Here is an 18619-nt window from a genome sequence, read left to right as displayed (position 1 = left end):
ATTCTTGACAAAAACGTGGCCATGTGCTGTCAATTAAGATGACGTCGCCATCGTAGCAGCATCTCTGCTTCCTGACCCTAAAGCTGTGAACGACATTGGATTCCACTACATTGTACGTCTCATGCTTGCGTCACCCAATCATGTCCTAGAGTTCGGCTACTGTAAGTTGACGAGCAGCTACGTTGCCCAATCAGAGTCTTACAACTGCCTTCACGACACGCCTTCCCACGGCGTGTAGCCAATGAGAGCCTAGCTGTAATTACTAATTCATTACAACGCGAAGGGGAGTGACGCAGTTATCGAAAATCCCGAAGCTCCTCCACGCTTGCCGCGTGTGACCTGAAATAAACTCTGTCTTTCCCCCCGGTGGTGGGCGACCGTCTCCTCGTCACAACGCAGCGGAAGATCGCGGACATCGCTGCCGTGTGGGAGGCTGTATGTGCCAGTCTCCGCGCTCGCTCCTTGGATTCGGGTGCCATTCCGGTTGGAGGTTGCAGTCGAGCCCGGAGGACTCGATGCCATAACCAGAGCGAGACATGCCGCAGCCCAAGTCACGAAAAATCGCCATCCTCGGCTACAGATCCGTAGGTGAGAGCCGATCGGACGACGGCGGGGTTGGTGGGTGGAACGAGGGCCTCGGCTTCGGCTTGCTGTAGCGGCCTGACGCCTCCGAACCACTGGGCTCCAATTGTAGTGACGCGCGCACAGCATCCTCACTCGGCCCACCAGGTGAGGGCGGCCCCACCAAGAGGCCTCCGTTAAACCGTCAACATCTTCTTCTATCTGCTTTACAACCATTAAACGAGGCGGTAACACCCAAGCTTTATTGTGCGGCGAGCGGCAGGATTTGACGCATGACTGGTCCATAAGGTTATGTCACCGGAACCACGCCAAACGGGCGCAGTTTGGATGCGGTGAAAAAAGAGAAAAGATGACACTCGCAGTGAGCGATAATGGAGGCCCAGTGTGATGGGTGTGAATATATATATATATATATATATATATATATATATATATATATATATATATATATATATATATACATACATACAGTGTATATATACACACACACACACATATATATATATATATACACATATACATACAGAGATACATATATATGTATATATATATATATATATATATATATATTGCTATCTGTTTTTTCATCATCTCAACGTCATACTGTGGTTTTTTTTGCCCCACAGAGAATAAATCCACGCTAAAAGCTGTGTGTCTAGCTTTCTGATAACTTTTTTCCCTTCAAACTCTGCCCTCACCTTCTGCTTTACAGATGCCCCCCACGTCTTCTCCGTAAGATATTATCTGTCACGATAAAGACGCCAACTGCAGCACACAGCGGTGTCTGGTGTCATACTAAAGGTGATTACCAGCACCTGTAGTGGCAATGCTTGCTATGTTTTTTTCGAAGGGCCATCAGTTTGAGGTGTGGTGTTTATTCTTGAAGTGGTTGACACCCTGCACTTAATTGGGACGTCTAGCAGTGCAGAGGCCACTATTTGAGGAAATAGGGTCATTATATGCAGTGAATTGGACCAGTAAAGCAGATAAACTGGTGGTGTCCAATATAATTAAGGCAGAAAACAATAGCACCTTTCACGTTGCCTGGAAAAGCCATATTAATAATCAGTTTAAATAATATACTGATTATATATATAATCAGCACCGACCTCCCCGAAACTGCAATTTTTCCACTATGACTGTGGTATGTACAAAAGCACACACTTCTGGAGATGCCCAGTGGGACATGCTATGGTTGTCTACAACCGTGCATTTCTAAAGATTCTTCCATGTGTTCTTGACTGTATTTACAGGAAAGTCGTCTTTGACGATTCAGTTTGTCGAGGGCCAGTTTGTCGACTCCTATGACCCGACAATAGAGAACAGTAAGTACTTTGTCGAAGTCAGGATGTTGCCTGTTGTGAATTTTTAAAAAGGACATTTTTTTTACAGCCGTATTGTGTACAACGACACAACATTAACATTAGCAACACTGGCATAGCTTCGTGTGCTAAAGTGCAAACATTACACTCACATTTTAACAGCATTTTAACTGCAAGGTTAGCATATTTGCCAAAGAAAAACAAAATGATTATGCCTCCCACTTCTGTAGCTGACTGATGTTGGCAGGGCTGACGTTTAAGACATGTAGCAAAGCCTTTGCTGTATATACTGTAAGTGGTCCGCTTATACGCAGGGCGGGCTCATCAAGCTAGGGGCAGGTCAGAGGTGGTATGATGTCCATGAGAAAGTGGAGGTTTTTTCTTTCTGATGTCATGAAAAGTCGCATCTACAAAAGCAAGCCTTTGAGCGCCTCTTCTGTCCAAAGTGGAGACGCATTGTTAGCGCATCATGAAAAGGTGACTTTTACCTAGGAGGGGAGCTTTAAATAAATGCAAAAGGGTAGTAATTAGTGAAAAAGTCAGATGTGAGTCCAGCAAACATTTACATTCCCAGACACTCTAGAGATTCCAGTCCAAAGTTTGCCTGAAGGGCCGCCTCACTTTCTCCCCTGACCCGTTTGCTCACATAGTGAGCGAGCAAACGGTATGGTTCTATAAATAATTTCACAGTGCTTAAAGTGAACCGTCAGCAATCTCAGCGGACGGATCAGCAACGGAAGATATCGACATTCCTGCACCAGATGAACCTGCTTGGAATGGATCCGCGTGTGTTGGATTTAGAAGACGACCACGACTCGCCATAGCGCTCAAGATGTGTCGGTAGCTTATCTCTTTTTTTCTTCTCCCTTCTTCCCCTGCAGCATTTACTAAAATGATCACGATAAATGGACAGGAGTACCATCTACAGCTGGTGGACACAGCAGGACAGGTATGGCACGTTTCTGGGCTGCATTTAAATATGAAGTTCCAATGTAACGCAGTATGCATGTGCCACATAAACCAAAGCATTTATGAATTCTGAGTCACACACATATTATTTTACAACATAAAAACAAAACTTCTACATTTGCACTTTTGTTGTTTGGTTGTGTTTTTAAAAATCATGCTCAATATCAGTGGCAGAAGTACTACATTTGCATTTTGAATTTACCCCCCCCCAATGAGACTTTAGCTCAGTGAGCATCTAAAACGGGTGTCCAGAGTGTGCCCCGAGGGCCACTTACAGCCTGTGGCTGTTTTTTTTTTTTTTTTTTTTTTGGCTTGCGTCACGTCATTAAGAATTTTACAAGAAAATGGAAAAATCAGCAGTAATTTTACGAGAATAAAGTGAAAATATTAAGAGAAAAAAGTTGTAATCTAAGGAGGAAATGTCATAATTCTAGAGAATGACGTAACATTATGAGGGAAAATAATGTTTTTAGTAGCATAAAGTTGACATGTTTGTTATTTTGTTAAAGTCATAATGTTATGACAAAGAAAAGATCTATCTAGTTGTATTTTTTGGGAAAATTAGGTTTTCGAAAAAACAAGTCAAAATATGGGAATAAAGTCATAATTATGAGAAGAAAGTTGGAAAATTTTCACAAAAACAGCCGAAATCGGAAAAAAATGCATAAACTAGTAATATTGTGCAGAAAACTAATGTCATTTTCATTGCATAGAGTTGAAATATTAAAGAATATATACTGTATACGCATATATTATTTTTATTGAGTCATAATATGACAAAACAATGTATAAAGTAATAATTATTGGAAAATTAGGTTTCGGAAAAAGTTATAAATAGTTGGAAAATAAAACAGAAGCAGAAGTATAAAAAAAACGCTGTAATTTTACAAGAATTATTATGTTCTTCATTAATACTATGAAGTACATAATACTGAATACTATGAGGAAAAAATTTAATTTTAGTGGCACAGTGTTGAAATATTAAAGAAAGATATTTTATTTTCTTAAACTTAAAACATGAGAAACAAACAAAATAAAGTAAAACATTTTGGAAAATTAGGTTGCAGAAAAAGTTACAATGTTAAGGCAATGAAGTCAAAATTTTATGGGAATAAAATCACAGTTATGAGAAGAAAATTTACAAGAACAAAGTTGAAATAGTTGGAAAATTAAAAAAATACAAAAAACAGCAGAAATGTGAAAAACAGCTGTAATTTTATGAGAAGAAATTGGAATGGCCTTTACTTGTCACTTATGCAGAGGTACAACCGAAACTGTGCCATCACCCGTCCGTAGTTATACTACATACAATACAATATGATAGGGGGTAGACAGGGCAGGATGACTGGGCCATAAAAGGGGGGAGGGAAGAGGGAAAAAAAACAATTCCAAACTACGCTCCTATGGGGGACTACAGTGTGGGCCTGGCAAAAAACCTCAGCAACATATGCACAAGTAGTAGTGTAGTAGTGAGTAGCGGGGATGTAAAAAAAAAAAAAAAAAAAACGATGAGGAAGAGTATCACAAGTGGATCAGACATTTTGATGAGCTGGTATCGTGAAGCCAGGGATCTGACAAATTTTGAGCCTGGTGACGTCATAATATGCACATTGGATGAGTACATTTACTCCCATCACAATCTTTGGATCATACTCATGATTTTAACCATTTTCAAACTACAAGCTTTTGAAATAGTAATGTCAAAACTGAAAAAAACTCTGCTGCCTAAAGGGTTCAAGAAAAATGTAAACCCTCAAGGCACCTTGGTTGACCAAAATGTGTATATTCTGCTCATTTAGACTTTTGATATAAGATGTATAGAATATATAAGATGTGCACTCCTTACCCTCGGGATGTATTTTGGTCCCATTGACTCCAATTATAACCAAACTTTTAAAAATGCTTCTCCAGAAATATTAATGGAGACTGGATTTTTTTAAAATATTGCACATTTTTGTGTTTTTCAAGTGTCAAATCAGGTGTACTTCTAAAATAAAAACATAATTCCATCCATCCATCCATCCATCCATCCATTTTCTATGCCGCTTATCCTCACTAGGGCCGCGGGTATGCTGGAGCCTATCCCAGCTGACTTCGGGCGAGAGGCAGGGTACACCCTGCACTGGTCGCCAGCCAATGGCAGGGCACATATAGACAAACAACCATTCACACTCACATTCATACCTATGGACAATTTAGAGTCTCCAATTAACCTAACATGCATGTTTTTGGAATGTGGGAGGAAACCGGACCCGGGGAAAACTCACACACGCCGTGCGGCTAAAAACATAATTATACAGAATATATATATTTTCAAATCATCATAAAAACATAGCCTGAAGTTGTTAAAAAAAAAAACATTCATGCGGTGAAAGTGAAAAAAAATATTGCTATATTTCACTTTTATGAGAGGGACCATTTTGGGACCTAAGGGGGAAAATGTAACTTTTTTTTTCTTTGAACATGTAATTTGATGGAGGAAATTGATCCCACATCTCTGCAGGATGAGTACTCCATCTTCCCTCAGACGTACTCCATAGACATCAACGGCTACATCCTGGTCTATTCAGTCACATCTAATAAAAGGTACACTTTACTTTTTGCTATTACATTTATAACACACAATGGCTGATATATATTTTTAATTTTTTGGTCTTGCAGCTTCGAAGTGGTGCAAGTCATCCATGAGAAACTGCTGGACATGGTGGGGAAAGTTCAGTGAGTACAGCTTCTTCTCACTTTGTCCGAGCAAGGGCTCCGAAGAGATACAAAATAAGTGTCAGTGTTCCTTTTTCTCCCCACCCACAGGGTACCCATTATGCTCGTCGGAAACAAGAACGACCTGCATATGGAGCGGTACGTCCTCCGAGCAGCCTGTGCAATAGCTCCGGTCACAACATAAGGTACGCCTGCACAAGCTATATCAAAGTCTAACAGACCATTTTGTCTTTGTAAAGGTCTAAATCATATGTACAGCTTGTGCAGGTGGACCGATTGATGTGGCTATTGAGTGTGTACATTGTCCTTTTCCAATTTAGCGGCTTGGCCCAATGATCCAGCTTCTTTTTCAGAGTAATCAGCTGTGAGGAAGGAAAAGCGTTAGCTGACTCCTGGAATGCAGCCTTCATGGAATCCTCGGCCAAAGAGAACCAGGTAGGATCATACAGTCAGGATCACTTTGGATCAATTTGGGGCACAAAATGTATAAAAATATATATAAAATAAATAAAATATAAATAAAAAATATTTGTATTTAAATATATAATAAAAAATACAAATAATATATTTATATTTAAATATAAAATTTAAAATATAAATGATATATTTATATTTAATATAATATAAAATAAATATATTTTTGAAGGTTCATACATTACCTGCTAATGTCTTTTTTTATTAACGTTGAAAAATTATATTTATATCGTTCAATTTTGAAGGAGTGGTGAATAATAATAATAATAATATTTAATTATGAGAAAACAGTTTGGACAAAAGACGTTTAAAAATGGTAATATGGAAAAAAGTTGAAATGTAAAAATTAACTATTAACTATTAGAATGTATTAATTGGTTTATATTGTAATTTATCACTTAATGCATTTTTTTGTGTTATATTCTACGAAAAAGTCTTTGAAGAAATAATCACATTTTACCCGACAGAATAAGTTAATTCATTTTTTAAGATTTAATAAATTGCCATAGATGTAAACATTAAAAGCTTCTGAAAAGCTTCTGATTGACATAGAACAATTTCAGTCCATATTGTTCTTTGGTAAATATTATGACTTCATTCTTGTAAAACATTTTAACAGTTTATTATTATTATATTACAGTATACATTCATTTATTTGTGGTGGCCGGCCACAAATGAATTTGGACCGTCACAGAATAGATTTGGCGCTCACTGTTTTTTACCCACTTTTTGTCTCTCCCACAACCTTAGTTGTCTCTCCTACAGCGCTCTCCATTACAACTACATGCATGTCATGTCCCGATTATGCAAATTAGATGATGATGTCATCTAACACAAATAGATTACAGTCCTGTGCTTTATATAGTTATTCAATTCCCATAAATCAGTCACTTTATTATTGGAACATTACCTTTTTTTTCAATTGGCATTTTTTAATCATTAAAGCAGTATAATAATGAAATGTTAACAAAAAATTGGAATATAATAATGGAAAAGTGTATACCTGTATATAGCCAGAGAGTTTTTAATGTTAAAAAAAGACACTTTTTGAATGTAAAAGGGCTTAAACATTGGATAGGGTGTGTGTGTGATCCCTCGGTCTGTGATGGTGTGCACAGACCGCCGTGGAGGTTTTCCGGAGGATGATCCTGGAGGCGGAGAAGATGGACGGCGGCGTGCAGCCCGGAAAGACGTCTTGCTCCGTGATGTAGAGGCGCCCGATCGACACACAGGACACTGCACTGGGATATCCCGTTTACTTGAAGGCTAGCCGCCAGTTCTCCACCTCAGCTGACTCCACCCCCCACCCACTCACCCCTCCCAGGGTCCTAAATACCCAATAGTGTCTATTTATGGCTCTGAACATCCCCATTATTTATCTGTATACCTAATTCCTCTTTGTCATCCATGTTTTCCTTTTTGTGTGTTTGATATCAACGCAGGACGAGTGGCGATCATGAATTTAATCCCTGTACACAACACAACCTACCCTGTCATTTGTACTCAACTCTGATGCAAAACAGCAGCACATCAGAACAAACGTTCCTCCTGTCTAGCGATAATAACCACAACTAGAAGTAATCACGCGGCGTCGCTTCGGTGGCCACGCGAGGAAGGGAGCGTTTCTTCTGATACATTTTATTTTTGTCTACTCCGGCTCCAATGCAGTTGTCACTTGTCTTTGTTTTCATAGCAGTAAATGTCAGCCAAATTTCAAAAAAATCTTCATCCATTTTCTAAAAGTTGAAAATGTTGTACAAATGTTTTTGATTGTAATCATTAAAGCAAAAAGTGGTTATGTAAAGCACGCACCGGCGTGGAGTCTTCCGTCAGTGGCACCAGAAATAATGTTTGTGCATTTGTTGTTTGACAAAGCTGTACGATTTCCCATGGGCCAACAAACGCATCGTAGTAGGAGTAGGCTGACTCCATGTCTGGAATGAAAAGCTTTTTCCAGGATAAACGCACACTGTAGTGTGCTTACAAATTTCTCAGTGTGTACTGTCTTGGCAAATTCATTTACACACACCACATTTCAAATGTTGACATTTTCATAGTTTGCTTTAAAAATTTTCAGTTAAATGTATAGCAAACCTAGGGAGCGCTATAACTACAGGCCGCCTGAATGCCTGTTAACTCCTTCAGACCCGTGTTTTTCCTGCTGGGTAAAAATCAACTACTGATTTTTACTCCACTTGTCCACTTCCTGTATTTCAAATGCACTCTTTGCTGGCTAAATACGTAAGAAAATGATAAGGTAATGTAATAGTGTGGTAAAATAGTAGTCAAAATTCTTGCCACCGTACTTACTTCATATGACAATCATAAATAATATGTATGAAATGGACATAACAGAACATAGCTGGATACTGGGTGAGTACTGACGATGAACTCACAGGAATGAAGAGTTAGTAATAAGTGTAGTGATTAGACAAAGCATTGACAGACAAGACAGAACACAATATAGGGGATGGAACTTGAATATGAGAAGAAGTCTCTTATTTTCGATGAGCAGCCATGACGCAGTTCAGGTGTGGCACAAAGCACAGGTGGATGTTGCACTTGTCACAAAAGACGTGTGTTTCCCCTTACAGTCACACATCTCGCATCTTCTAGGCCCTATCTTTGTTTCAAAATTTGGCATGTGGTCAACCAGGTCATGCTGCACATCACATGGAGGCTAGACATAATAAACTTGTCAGTGAGCTGGTCTGTGGTGCACATGTGGTTCTAGAGACATGCTGGGTTTTCCACGTTTTTTGTCATTGTTTGATTACCTCTCACCAGCCCGAGCAAAACAAAACGTTAAATTAAAGTTCTGGTATAGTTCTGTTAAGTAACAACGTTCTTGGAACATTCAGTGAATGTTCTGACTAAAGTTTGCAAAAACTCAATATATAACATTCCTATCTAACCCACTTATATGATATTATGTTTCTTATGTTCTTATTCTCATTTGTTTTCTTTCTTTTCTTGGGAGAATGAACAGAATAAGATTTTCATTGCATGGTGTAACTGCTGTTGTACTATGCACATGACAATAAAACTCTCTTGAATCTTGAATTATATGATATCCGGGCTAACTGTCTTTCCCAATGTCGTCCTTTGGTTTCCTGACCAGAAGGAGAGAGTCGACCTTGATCGCTAGTCCCCTCTGACTTTTGGAGTTGTTTTCCTCAGACCATCTGCGCCAGGGTATCCCAAGATATCTTATCCCTTGCATTCTTTGGTGATATGTGTGTGATGACTACAGCTGAGAATTGCATCTTAGCTGACATGGTAGGACTCTCAACAGCACCTTTTTCTGTACAAAATGCCCTCCCAGCATACTACATCCTATCTGACTGCTGATTATGTGAATGCACTTTATTTTTATGTTTCTATAACTTACTTAAATAAATGTTCCTTCAGTTAACAAATTAGTAAAACAATATTTCTATAATCTACTTGTAATAAATATTTACTCACTCAGCTAACAAGTTAATAAAACAATATTATCCTACAGAGGGCTTTGAATGCTAAATTCAACTTTAAGCCTTTCAAACTCATGGAGCGGGGCTTCAGGACAAGATAATATGTATGTCAGATATTAATTTTCTGCAGATGAAATTTCATTAAAAACTGATGGTGCGAAATATGTTTGGGGGTTTTTTAACACTGGAATTGCTACATTGTGTTTGCATTGTTGTCCTGTTTTCAAGTGGGATGTCTTGATTGTCCCATCCATCTATTTTCTAAGTCACTTGGGTAGTGAGTATGCTGGAGCCTATCCCAGCTGACTTCAGGCGACAGGCAGGGTACACCCTGGACTAGTCGCCAGCCAATGGCAGGGCACATATAGACAAACACTCACATTCATACCTATGGACAATTTAGAGTCTCCAATTAACCTAACATGCATGTTTTTGGAATGTGGGAGGAAACCGGAGTACCCGGAGAAAACCCACGCACACACGGGGAGAACATGCAAACTCCACACAGAAATGCCCAACAGAGATTCGAATCCAGATCTTCACAATCTCCTGACTGTGTGGCCAACGTGCTCACCACTCGACCACTCGGCCACCGTGCGGCCCTGCCTTGATTTAATAAAAGCAAGTAAAATATGGATAATTTAGATATCATTATAACAAAATCATGCTTAAAAAAACATGGATTTCCTCAAATATGGAGTGGATGTTGATGGACTTTATACATTCCTGTCATGAGGTATCAATTAAAGTCATGCTTTATCAGATAGAATTAATCACAGACTTGATTTTACATATTTTAAAAAAGGAGAGTCCGTGACAACACTCGACATGCATGCGGACATGTTTGAATCAGTACATCACTATTTGTGGTGACGCTTTGTTCACCAAGCCCTGTGACTCTTGCATACTCAAAATGTGTAGAGTGCACAGAAGAAATGCCCATATGAAGGTGTTTCCTGAAGAATGCCGTACAAACAGTGCCATCAGATGTGATGAAGACAATACCAGGAAAATTGTATTCATGGGCATACTGCATGACCTATGAACAGACACAGTAATACATATAGTAAGTTGCTTTCGCCAGCTTCTAAAAGTTTATTGATATGACATTTGCCTTTTACACTTTTTGCTAATTATGTGTAGTTTCCCTAAGAAATCCCTGGCTATATGCATCATTATTCATTAACTTTAAAAATAACTGATGTTTTTTTTTACCTGAAACTGTTTGTACAAGATGTTTTTACAAATGCAGTTGTTGAATTCCTGGATGAAGGGTCAGTTGCTGCTGTACCAGAAGTATGAACAGGAGAGGATGACAAGGTACAACACTTACAACGATCCTGGATATCTGGAGCCAATCACATATATATGTGTACTTGTACAGTGTATAACCTTTTGTATAACCCCTCTGTTGAGCAACTCCACTCTGTTAATTGGCCTTACAGTAGGAGTCGCCAACCGGTCAATCGTGAGCTACTAGTCGATCTTTGGGAGTTTGCGGGCCGATCGTGAGAATTTGAAAAAAATGTATTATCACATCAGTGCCCTCACCTCCCAGAGAGCGACAAACAGGCATGCATTTTGTCCACCCTGTGTATAGCAGTCACCTGTCCAACGCGGCCAGCGGCCACCCATTTTTTCTCCCTTGGTCAATATCTGACTGCATATAGCGGCCAAATTACCAACTCAAGTAGAAGCTTTATGCACGAAAAAGTTCCGTTTTTCAACCAATGAAGCCGTCGTGTGTAGACTTTAATTACTGAGTCCTAGCTCAGTCACAATCATTCACAAGATCCACACAAACTGTCAGTTGTTCCACATAAAAAAGCCGTCTTCTTTTGAGCTTGCTATTTCCTGGTCAAACATGTAACTTTAAGAGCATTTGCACCAAAACATTACCGCAAAGTAGGCTGGGAACAGGACGTGCTCCCAGCGACGCTACAATATAAAAAAAAACATACGCTAGCATGCATGCGGCAGCGGGAGCAAAACTGAGTTGGGTTGTACTTAATTGAAGTATTTTAGAATGTACTCACGTTATTTTTCATCAATCCTCATCCACAAATCCATCAAAGTCCTCATCTTCTGTATTCGACACAAAAAAAGCCGTCTTCTTTTCCGTTCGCTACTAGTCTGTTAACTTGTCAGTGTTATTCAGCTCCGAAGCAAAGAAGGAAACTTCTCCTGTTGCTTCTGCCAACTTTATTTATTGAACGTGGACACACACGTGGACACACACAGAACACACACATCTCTCAGCATCGTCTCTCCTTCCTGCTTGACCACAAGACAAAGGTTAAACAAGCCCCACTACATAGCTGTCCAGCCAATGCCTGTAAGAAATGACACCGTTTATTTCCTGGTGTGCACTGGTCAATACTGTAATGCCGCTTGTTGTGGGGAAGGAGAGCCTCACGTCGCCGATGCACTTTAATGGCTTTATTAACAGCGGAGAACACTGCAGGACTTTACATCCACGCCAACATAAACACACTTCCCAACTCTCTCCAAACTCACAGCTAGCACTGAGCCTAGCTCTCCTGCTCGGGACGCCCACCGTCACTTTCCGTCACTTCCTGATGAACTAAAGCTGTAATGACACTCTGCCGTATAAAAAGTAAAATATTAAAAACAAGCGTAAGACATTACTAGCACAGCTTTGTTCTGTGGGTCGTGGATATATTCTATCAGTTATTATTAAGCCTCTAGCTTCCTTTTAGTAAGTAAAAACCTTGGCTATGATTGCACTACATTGTCATGTAGACCTACAAAGTACACTTGGAAGAACAAGAGGTGAATAAATGTATTGCAACTGATGTGAAACTGACTCATTTACTCATTTACAAGCTAGCAAGCAAGCTAGCGATGACACAGGAGACACGCAGGGCGGCATGAAGGAGATTGATTGACAATGGTCTACAGGCCAATCAGGATGCAGACAACAATGGGCGTTGCAGGTGAGCGAGGCAAGAGAGACACTCAACTTCCCACAATGCAATTCTTCTTTAAGGGCCTTGACCTGTAACAGCGTTCAGAAGCATTAAAAAAAATCTGCGAAAAAGAGAATCCACAGAATCCAGTTTATGTTCTCATAAACTCACTTCTTGGTATGACTTTAAAATCACCGCACTTCTCATCAAATTGTCCATTGTTCCGAACAGTCTGTTCCCTATTCTTCAGCATAGGTTTTGCACTGCAGCCCTGCACCTGGGGAAGCAAAAATGTCGTCATTGCTCTTGTTTTATTGTGGTAACAATGCCCTTTCTTGTCCTTTTGTGCTTCTGCCTGTTGCGTGATAAAGGTGAAGGCACACTCGCCAGCCGTGAAGAGCACAGAATACATGAAGGACATATAAAATACAGCAATTAATTACAAGCATTCAATGAAACACAAACAAAAAAGAGAACAACGCCTAATTATTTATATCTAGGGGTGCACAATATGAGAAATGATGATGTTATACCGCTAAATCCGATAACATTAAAATAATAACTCAGACAATCGATTAAAAAAAAAATAAAAAACTTCAATGAGGCAGTATTACCCTTACTGCGCAGTAGTTGGGTTAGTGTGAGCAAATCAAGCGCTCCTTTTCTGTAACGTGCTGCAAATGGCCTGTAGTAACTAGGGATGTTTCCTTTTTTGCCGATATCTGATATGCCGATATTGTCCAACTCTCAATTTCCGATACCGATATCAGCCGATACTAATATGTGTAACATCACATCAGTGCCTTTATCGACTCTGGCTCGGATGATTGCTTTATTGACAAAGCGTTTGTAAGGAGCTGGTCTATCCTTGTTATGCCGTTATCTACTGCTAAAGTAGTTTGTTCTCTGGCCGGGCGTCACCTAGTCAATGTCACTCACCAAAGCTTTTAAAGCAAAAACATCAACTGATTGTAATGGAATCGACATGGAAACAATAAAAAGGGTTATCAATGAGATTGTAGAACAGTTAACATAGATCAGTAATTTATCATTTCAGACTGGAAAATTTCCTAACAAAATGAAAATAGGTAAGTGGTTCCAATTTAAAAAAATGTAGATAAACATCAATTTACAAACAGTTTCCTTATCACCCCAATTTTCTAAAATTATGGAGAAGCTATTTAATAACAGGTTGGAAAAATGCATTAATAAGAATGAATTACTAGCAGATAGTCAATACGGATACAGAGCTAACATTTCAACTTCTATGGCACTGATTGAAATCACGGAGGAAATTACTAATGCTATAGACCACAGAAAGTGTGCAGTTGCAGTATTTATGGATCTTACAAAAGCCTTTGATACAATTAATCATAATATTTTAACAAAAAAATAAAAAAGGTATGGAATCAGAGGATTAGTTTTGAATCGGGTTAAAAGTTACCTTGCAAACAGGAAGCAATTTGTAAAGCTAGGAGAATACACATTTGCGAGTTTAAATATCACGTGTGGAGTACCCCAGGGGTCAATATTGGGACCAAAACTGTTCAATTTGCATATGAATGACATCTGTAAAGTGACAAAAGACTTAAAGTTGTTATTATTTGCGGATGATGCCACTGCCTTTTGTTCTGGGGAAAGCACGCAGGAGCTAATTAAAAAAGTCACGGATGAAATGGTCATATTAAAAAGATTTGATAAAAACAGATTATGCTTGATCTTAAGTAAAACTAAAATAATGCTATTTGGAAATAGCAGAAACGATACGTACGATCAAATACAGTCAAACTTGTCTATAGCGGCCACCAGAGGGAGTCTGCACAAGTGGCCGCTATAGACAGGTGGCCTCTATAGACAGGTTGGCGTCCAGTTTGAATGTTGACCAGTAGAGGGAAAAAAAAGGGAAAATAATAATAATAATAATGTTGACCAGTAGAGGGCACTGCGGACTGCGGATAAAAGTTGTACAGCACTACTAGGCTTGTTATTATCATGGTTCATGGTTCGTGGTTTTAATTCATCCTGAACATGCATGAGTCAAACAGTAGCACATCACATAGTACAATTCACAATTTTGCATGTCCAAAAAGGAGTAGGAAGAAGCAAAGCTTATTTAATCCTACCCCTCATCAGTTTCACATCAGTTGCAATACATTTATTCACCTCTTGTTCTTCCAAGTGTACTTTGTAGGTCTACATGACAATGTAGTGCAATCATATCCAAGGTTTTTACTTACTAAAAGGAAGCTAGAGGCTTAATAATAACTGATAGAATATATCCACCACCCACAGAACAAAGCTGTGCTAGTAATGTCTTACGCTTGTTTTTAATATTTGACTTTTTATACGGCAGAGTGTCATTACAGCTTTAGTTCATCAGGAAGTGACGGGAAGTGACGGTGGGCGTCCCGAGCAGGAGAGCTAGGCTCAGTGCTAGCTGTGAGTTTCGAGAGAGTTGGGAAGTGTGTTTATGTTGGCGTGGATGTAAAGTCCTGCAGTGTTCTCCGCTGTTAATAAAGCGATTAAAGTGCATCGGCGACGTGAGTCTCTCCTTCCCCACAACAAGCGGCATTACAGTATTGAGCAGTGCACACCAGGAAATAAACGGTGTCATTTCTTACAGGCATTGGCTGGACAGCTATGTAGTGGGGCTTGTTTAACCTTTGCCTTGTGGGCAAGCAGGAAGGAGAGACGATGCTGAGAGATGTGTGTGTGTTCTGAGCTGCTGTCTGGTGGCCGCGTTCAATAAATAAAGTTAGCAGAAGCAACAGGAGAAGTTTCCTTCTTTGCTTCGGAGCTGAATAACACTGACAAGTTAACAGACTAGTAGCGAACGGAAAAGAAGACGGCTTTGTTTGTGTTGAATACAGAAGATGAGGACTTTGATGGATTTGTGGATGAGGATTGATGAAAAATAACGTGAGTACATTCTAAAATACTTCAATTAAGTACAACCGAACTCAGTTTTGCTCCCGCTGCCGCATGCATGCTAGCGTAATTTTTTTTTTATTGTAGCGTCGCTGGGAGCACGTCCTGTTCCCAGCCTAATTTGCAGTAATGTTTTGGTGCAAATGCTCTTAAAGTTACATGTTTGACCAGGAAATAGCAAGCTCAAAAGAAGACGGCTTTTTTATGTGGAACAACTGACAGTTTGTGTGGATCTTGTGAATGATTGTGACTGAGCTAGGACTCAGTAATTAAAGTCTACACACGACGGCTTCATTGGTTGAAAAACGAAACTTTTTCGTGCATGAAGCTTCTACTTGAGTCGGTAATTTGGCCGCTATATACGGTCAGATATTGACCAAGGGAGACAAAATGGGTGGCCGCTGGCCGCGTTGGACAGGTGACTGCTATACACAGGGTCTATAACATGTAAATTTGCTGCGGGGGATTTTTCAGTGGCTGCTATAGGCAGGTGGCCGTTCTATAAAGGTGGCTGCTTAGACAGGTTTGACTGTACAAATACATGGAGTGGATATTGAAAGAGTGAAAGAAAATACATTTCTGGGGATCATAAGAGACAAAAAAATTAGTTGGAAATGTTATATAAAAAATATACAACAAAAATATACAACTGTCACGTTCCTTTTTTTGGCCCTGCCTTTTCCTTGTTTTCTTTCTGTTCCAGATCCTCTGGTCCTGGCTGGAGGTAGAGCTACTGGACGCAGCTGAGGTAGCGGGGATTACGCATGGCCCTTCCGTCACTACATCTACCGAATGTCCGCTCCCTGGCAAACAAGATGTATGAAGTGCGGCTTTTTCTTAACTCAAAGATCAACACAGACTTTCACAGAGACGCCGCTCTGTGTTTCACTGAAACCTGGCTAAGTGAACACATCCCACAAAGGCTGGTGTTCAGATGTCACAGGGTTAAAGAGATCATGCAGCCCTTATTTAGAGTATTTTTGTAATTAACTGAAAACCTTTTTATTCTCCGCGGGAGTTCGCGCTTGTGCTGGTAGGGGTCTACATTTCACCTCAAGCCTGCATATCGGAGGTACTACAACACCTGGCTGATCAGATCACGGATGTGGAGGAAATATACCCAGACTCCCTGCTCATCATACTTGGGGATTTTAATAGAGCAAATCTCACCCACGAACTACCAAAATAATGACAGAACATAAAGTCTCCCACCAGGGACACTAATATATTGGACCACTGTTATACAGTTTTAAAAGATGCTTATTGCTCTGTTCTTCGTACAGCTTTTGGTCTCTCTGATCATTGTCTGCTGCATCTCATTCCGACCTAGCACCAGAAATGAAAGCTTTTAAGCCTGTGGTGAGAAGGGTGAAGAAATAGACAGATGAGTCAAAGCCGGAGTTACAGGCCTGCTTTGACTGCACTGATTGGACTGTTTTTGAAACTGCAGCCTCAGACCTTGGAGAGCTCTGTGACACTGCGACATCCTACATCAGTTTTTGTGAGGACGTGTGTGCAAACTAAGACCTTTGGCACATACTACAACAACAAACCCTGGCTCACACCCATACTCAAGCAGCTGCGTCAGGCCAAGGAGGAGGCCTACAGAAGTGGGGCTCGGGTCCTGCGCAGGCAGGCCAGAAATTCCCTGAAAAAGGAGATCAAGGTAGCTAAGAGGAGCCACACTGAGAAACTAAAAAACAGCTCCGCCGCCAACAACCCTGTGTCAGTTTGGAGAGGCCTACAGGACATCACTGAGCCCCCCCCCCGCTCCCATTTCCTCTGACACCCTGTCTGCATTGAAGATCTGTAAAGAGGCTGTGCATCAGGTGTTTCAGAGACAAAAGATCAAAAAGGCTCCAGGACCTGATGGTGTATACCCCTCCTGCCTGAGAGTCTGCACTGACCAACTGACCCCCATCTTCACTCGGATCTTCAACTGTTCACTAGAACTGTGTGAACAGTTCAGAGTCCCCAAGAAAGCCTCCATCTGTGACCCTGACATCTTTGGTTATGAAATCCTTGGAGCGACTGGTATTGAGCCACCTGAAGGACATCACAGGCACCCTCCAGGACCCCCTGCAGTTTGCCGGCAGGGCAAACAGGTTGGTGGATGATGCAATCATCCAAAATGGGACTGTACTACATCCTGCCTGATCACTGGTGGTGTTGAAACATCATACAGAAGAGAGGTGGCGGACCTCATAGCTTGGTGTCGTGATAACAATCTCCTTCTCAATACAGATAAGACTAAAGAGATGATCATCGACCCAAGAACAAGGGAAAAGGAGCCGCATGTTTATTGATGAGACTGAGGTGGAGAGGGTGAAAACCTTCAAGTTCCTTGCCACACACATCATCGAGGACCTCACCTGGTCTCACAACACCCAACAAATTCTGAAGAAGTCCCAAAGGAGACTGTACTTCCTGAGAAGACTGAGGAAATTTGGCATGTCCACCAAAATCCTGAGTTGCTTCTACAGATGCTCCATCGAAAGTGTCCTTACCGCCTCCATCACTGTTTGGTACGGTAACTGTACAACACGTGATAGGAAGGCACTCCAGCGGGTGATCAAGACCTCATAGAACATTGTTGGGGCAGCCCTCCCCTCACTGCAAGACATTTATAAATCTAGAGTCCTACGCAGAACACACAACGTCATCAAGGACAGCACACATCCACAACACTCATTATTCACACTCCTACCGTCAGGCAGACGCTACAGGAGTTTGAAGTCCAGGACCACAAGGCTGGCAAACAGCTTTTACCCACAGGCCATCAGACTGCTCAACTAAGCACTCACACACGCCGCACGCAACACACGCACACACTCATAGCACTTTATTTATTTATTTATTTGTATTATTTATCTGTATTCATGTCTCTTCTGTTGTTGTTGCTTAATTTATTGGTACATATGTTTCTTCTGTTCTTATTCATTTTCTTGTGTTTTCTTTCTTTTCTTGGGAGAATGAACAGAAAAAGAATTTCATTGCATAGTATAAATGCCTGTTTTACTATGCATATGACAATAAAACTCTTGAATCTTGAAAACCTCGACTCCCCAGGGACCTCTGCAAGGATCCTGTTTGTGTACTTCAGCTCGCCGTTCAACACCATCATGCCTGAGATCTTCCACCAGAAGCTCTCCCAGCTCACTGTGCCAGCCTACACCTGTCAGTGGATCACCAGCTTCCTGACTGACAGGAGCCAGCAGGTGAG

At 40.6% G+C, this 18619-nt stretch overlaps 1 protein-coding gene across 1 annotated transcript; it reads left to right on the top strand.

Moving 5' to 3' along the window:
- The first annotated feature begins 257 nt into the window (after window positions 1-257).
- On the top strand, window positions 258-9128 carry rheb (Ras homolog, mTORC1 binding). The gene is made up of 8 exons (XM_054769175.1): window positions 258-588; window positions 1836-1907; window positions 2786-2853; window positions 5377-5459; window positions 5535-5591; window positions 5682-5729; window positions 5945-6026; window positions 7184-9128. The coding sequence occupies exons 1-8, from the start codon at window positions 537-539 to the stop codon at window positions 7274-7276; spliced, it is 555 nt and encodes a 184-aa protein (XP_054625150.1). The 5' UTR covers window positions 258-536; the 3' UTR covers window positions 7277-9128.
- Window positions 9129-18619: the final 9491 nt, after the last annotated feature.

This window comes from Dunckerocampus dactyliophorus, chromosome 2 (genome assembly GCF_027744805.1).
Source record: "Dunckerocampus dactyliophorus isolate RoL2022-P2 chromosome 2, RoL_Ddac_1.1, whole genome shotgun sequence".
NCBI lineage: Eukaryota > Metazoa > Chordata > Actinopteri > Syngnathiformes > Syngnathidae > Dunckerocampus > Dunckerocampus dactyliophorus.
Note: the sequence above shows the minus strand (reverse complement) of the source record. Positions and strands in the feature narration are given on the sequence as shown.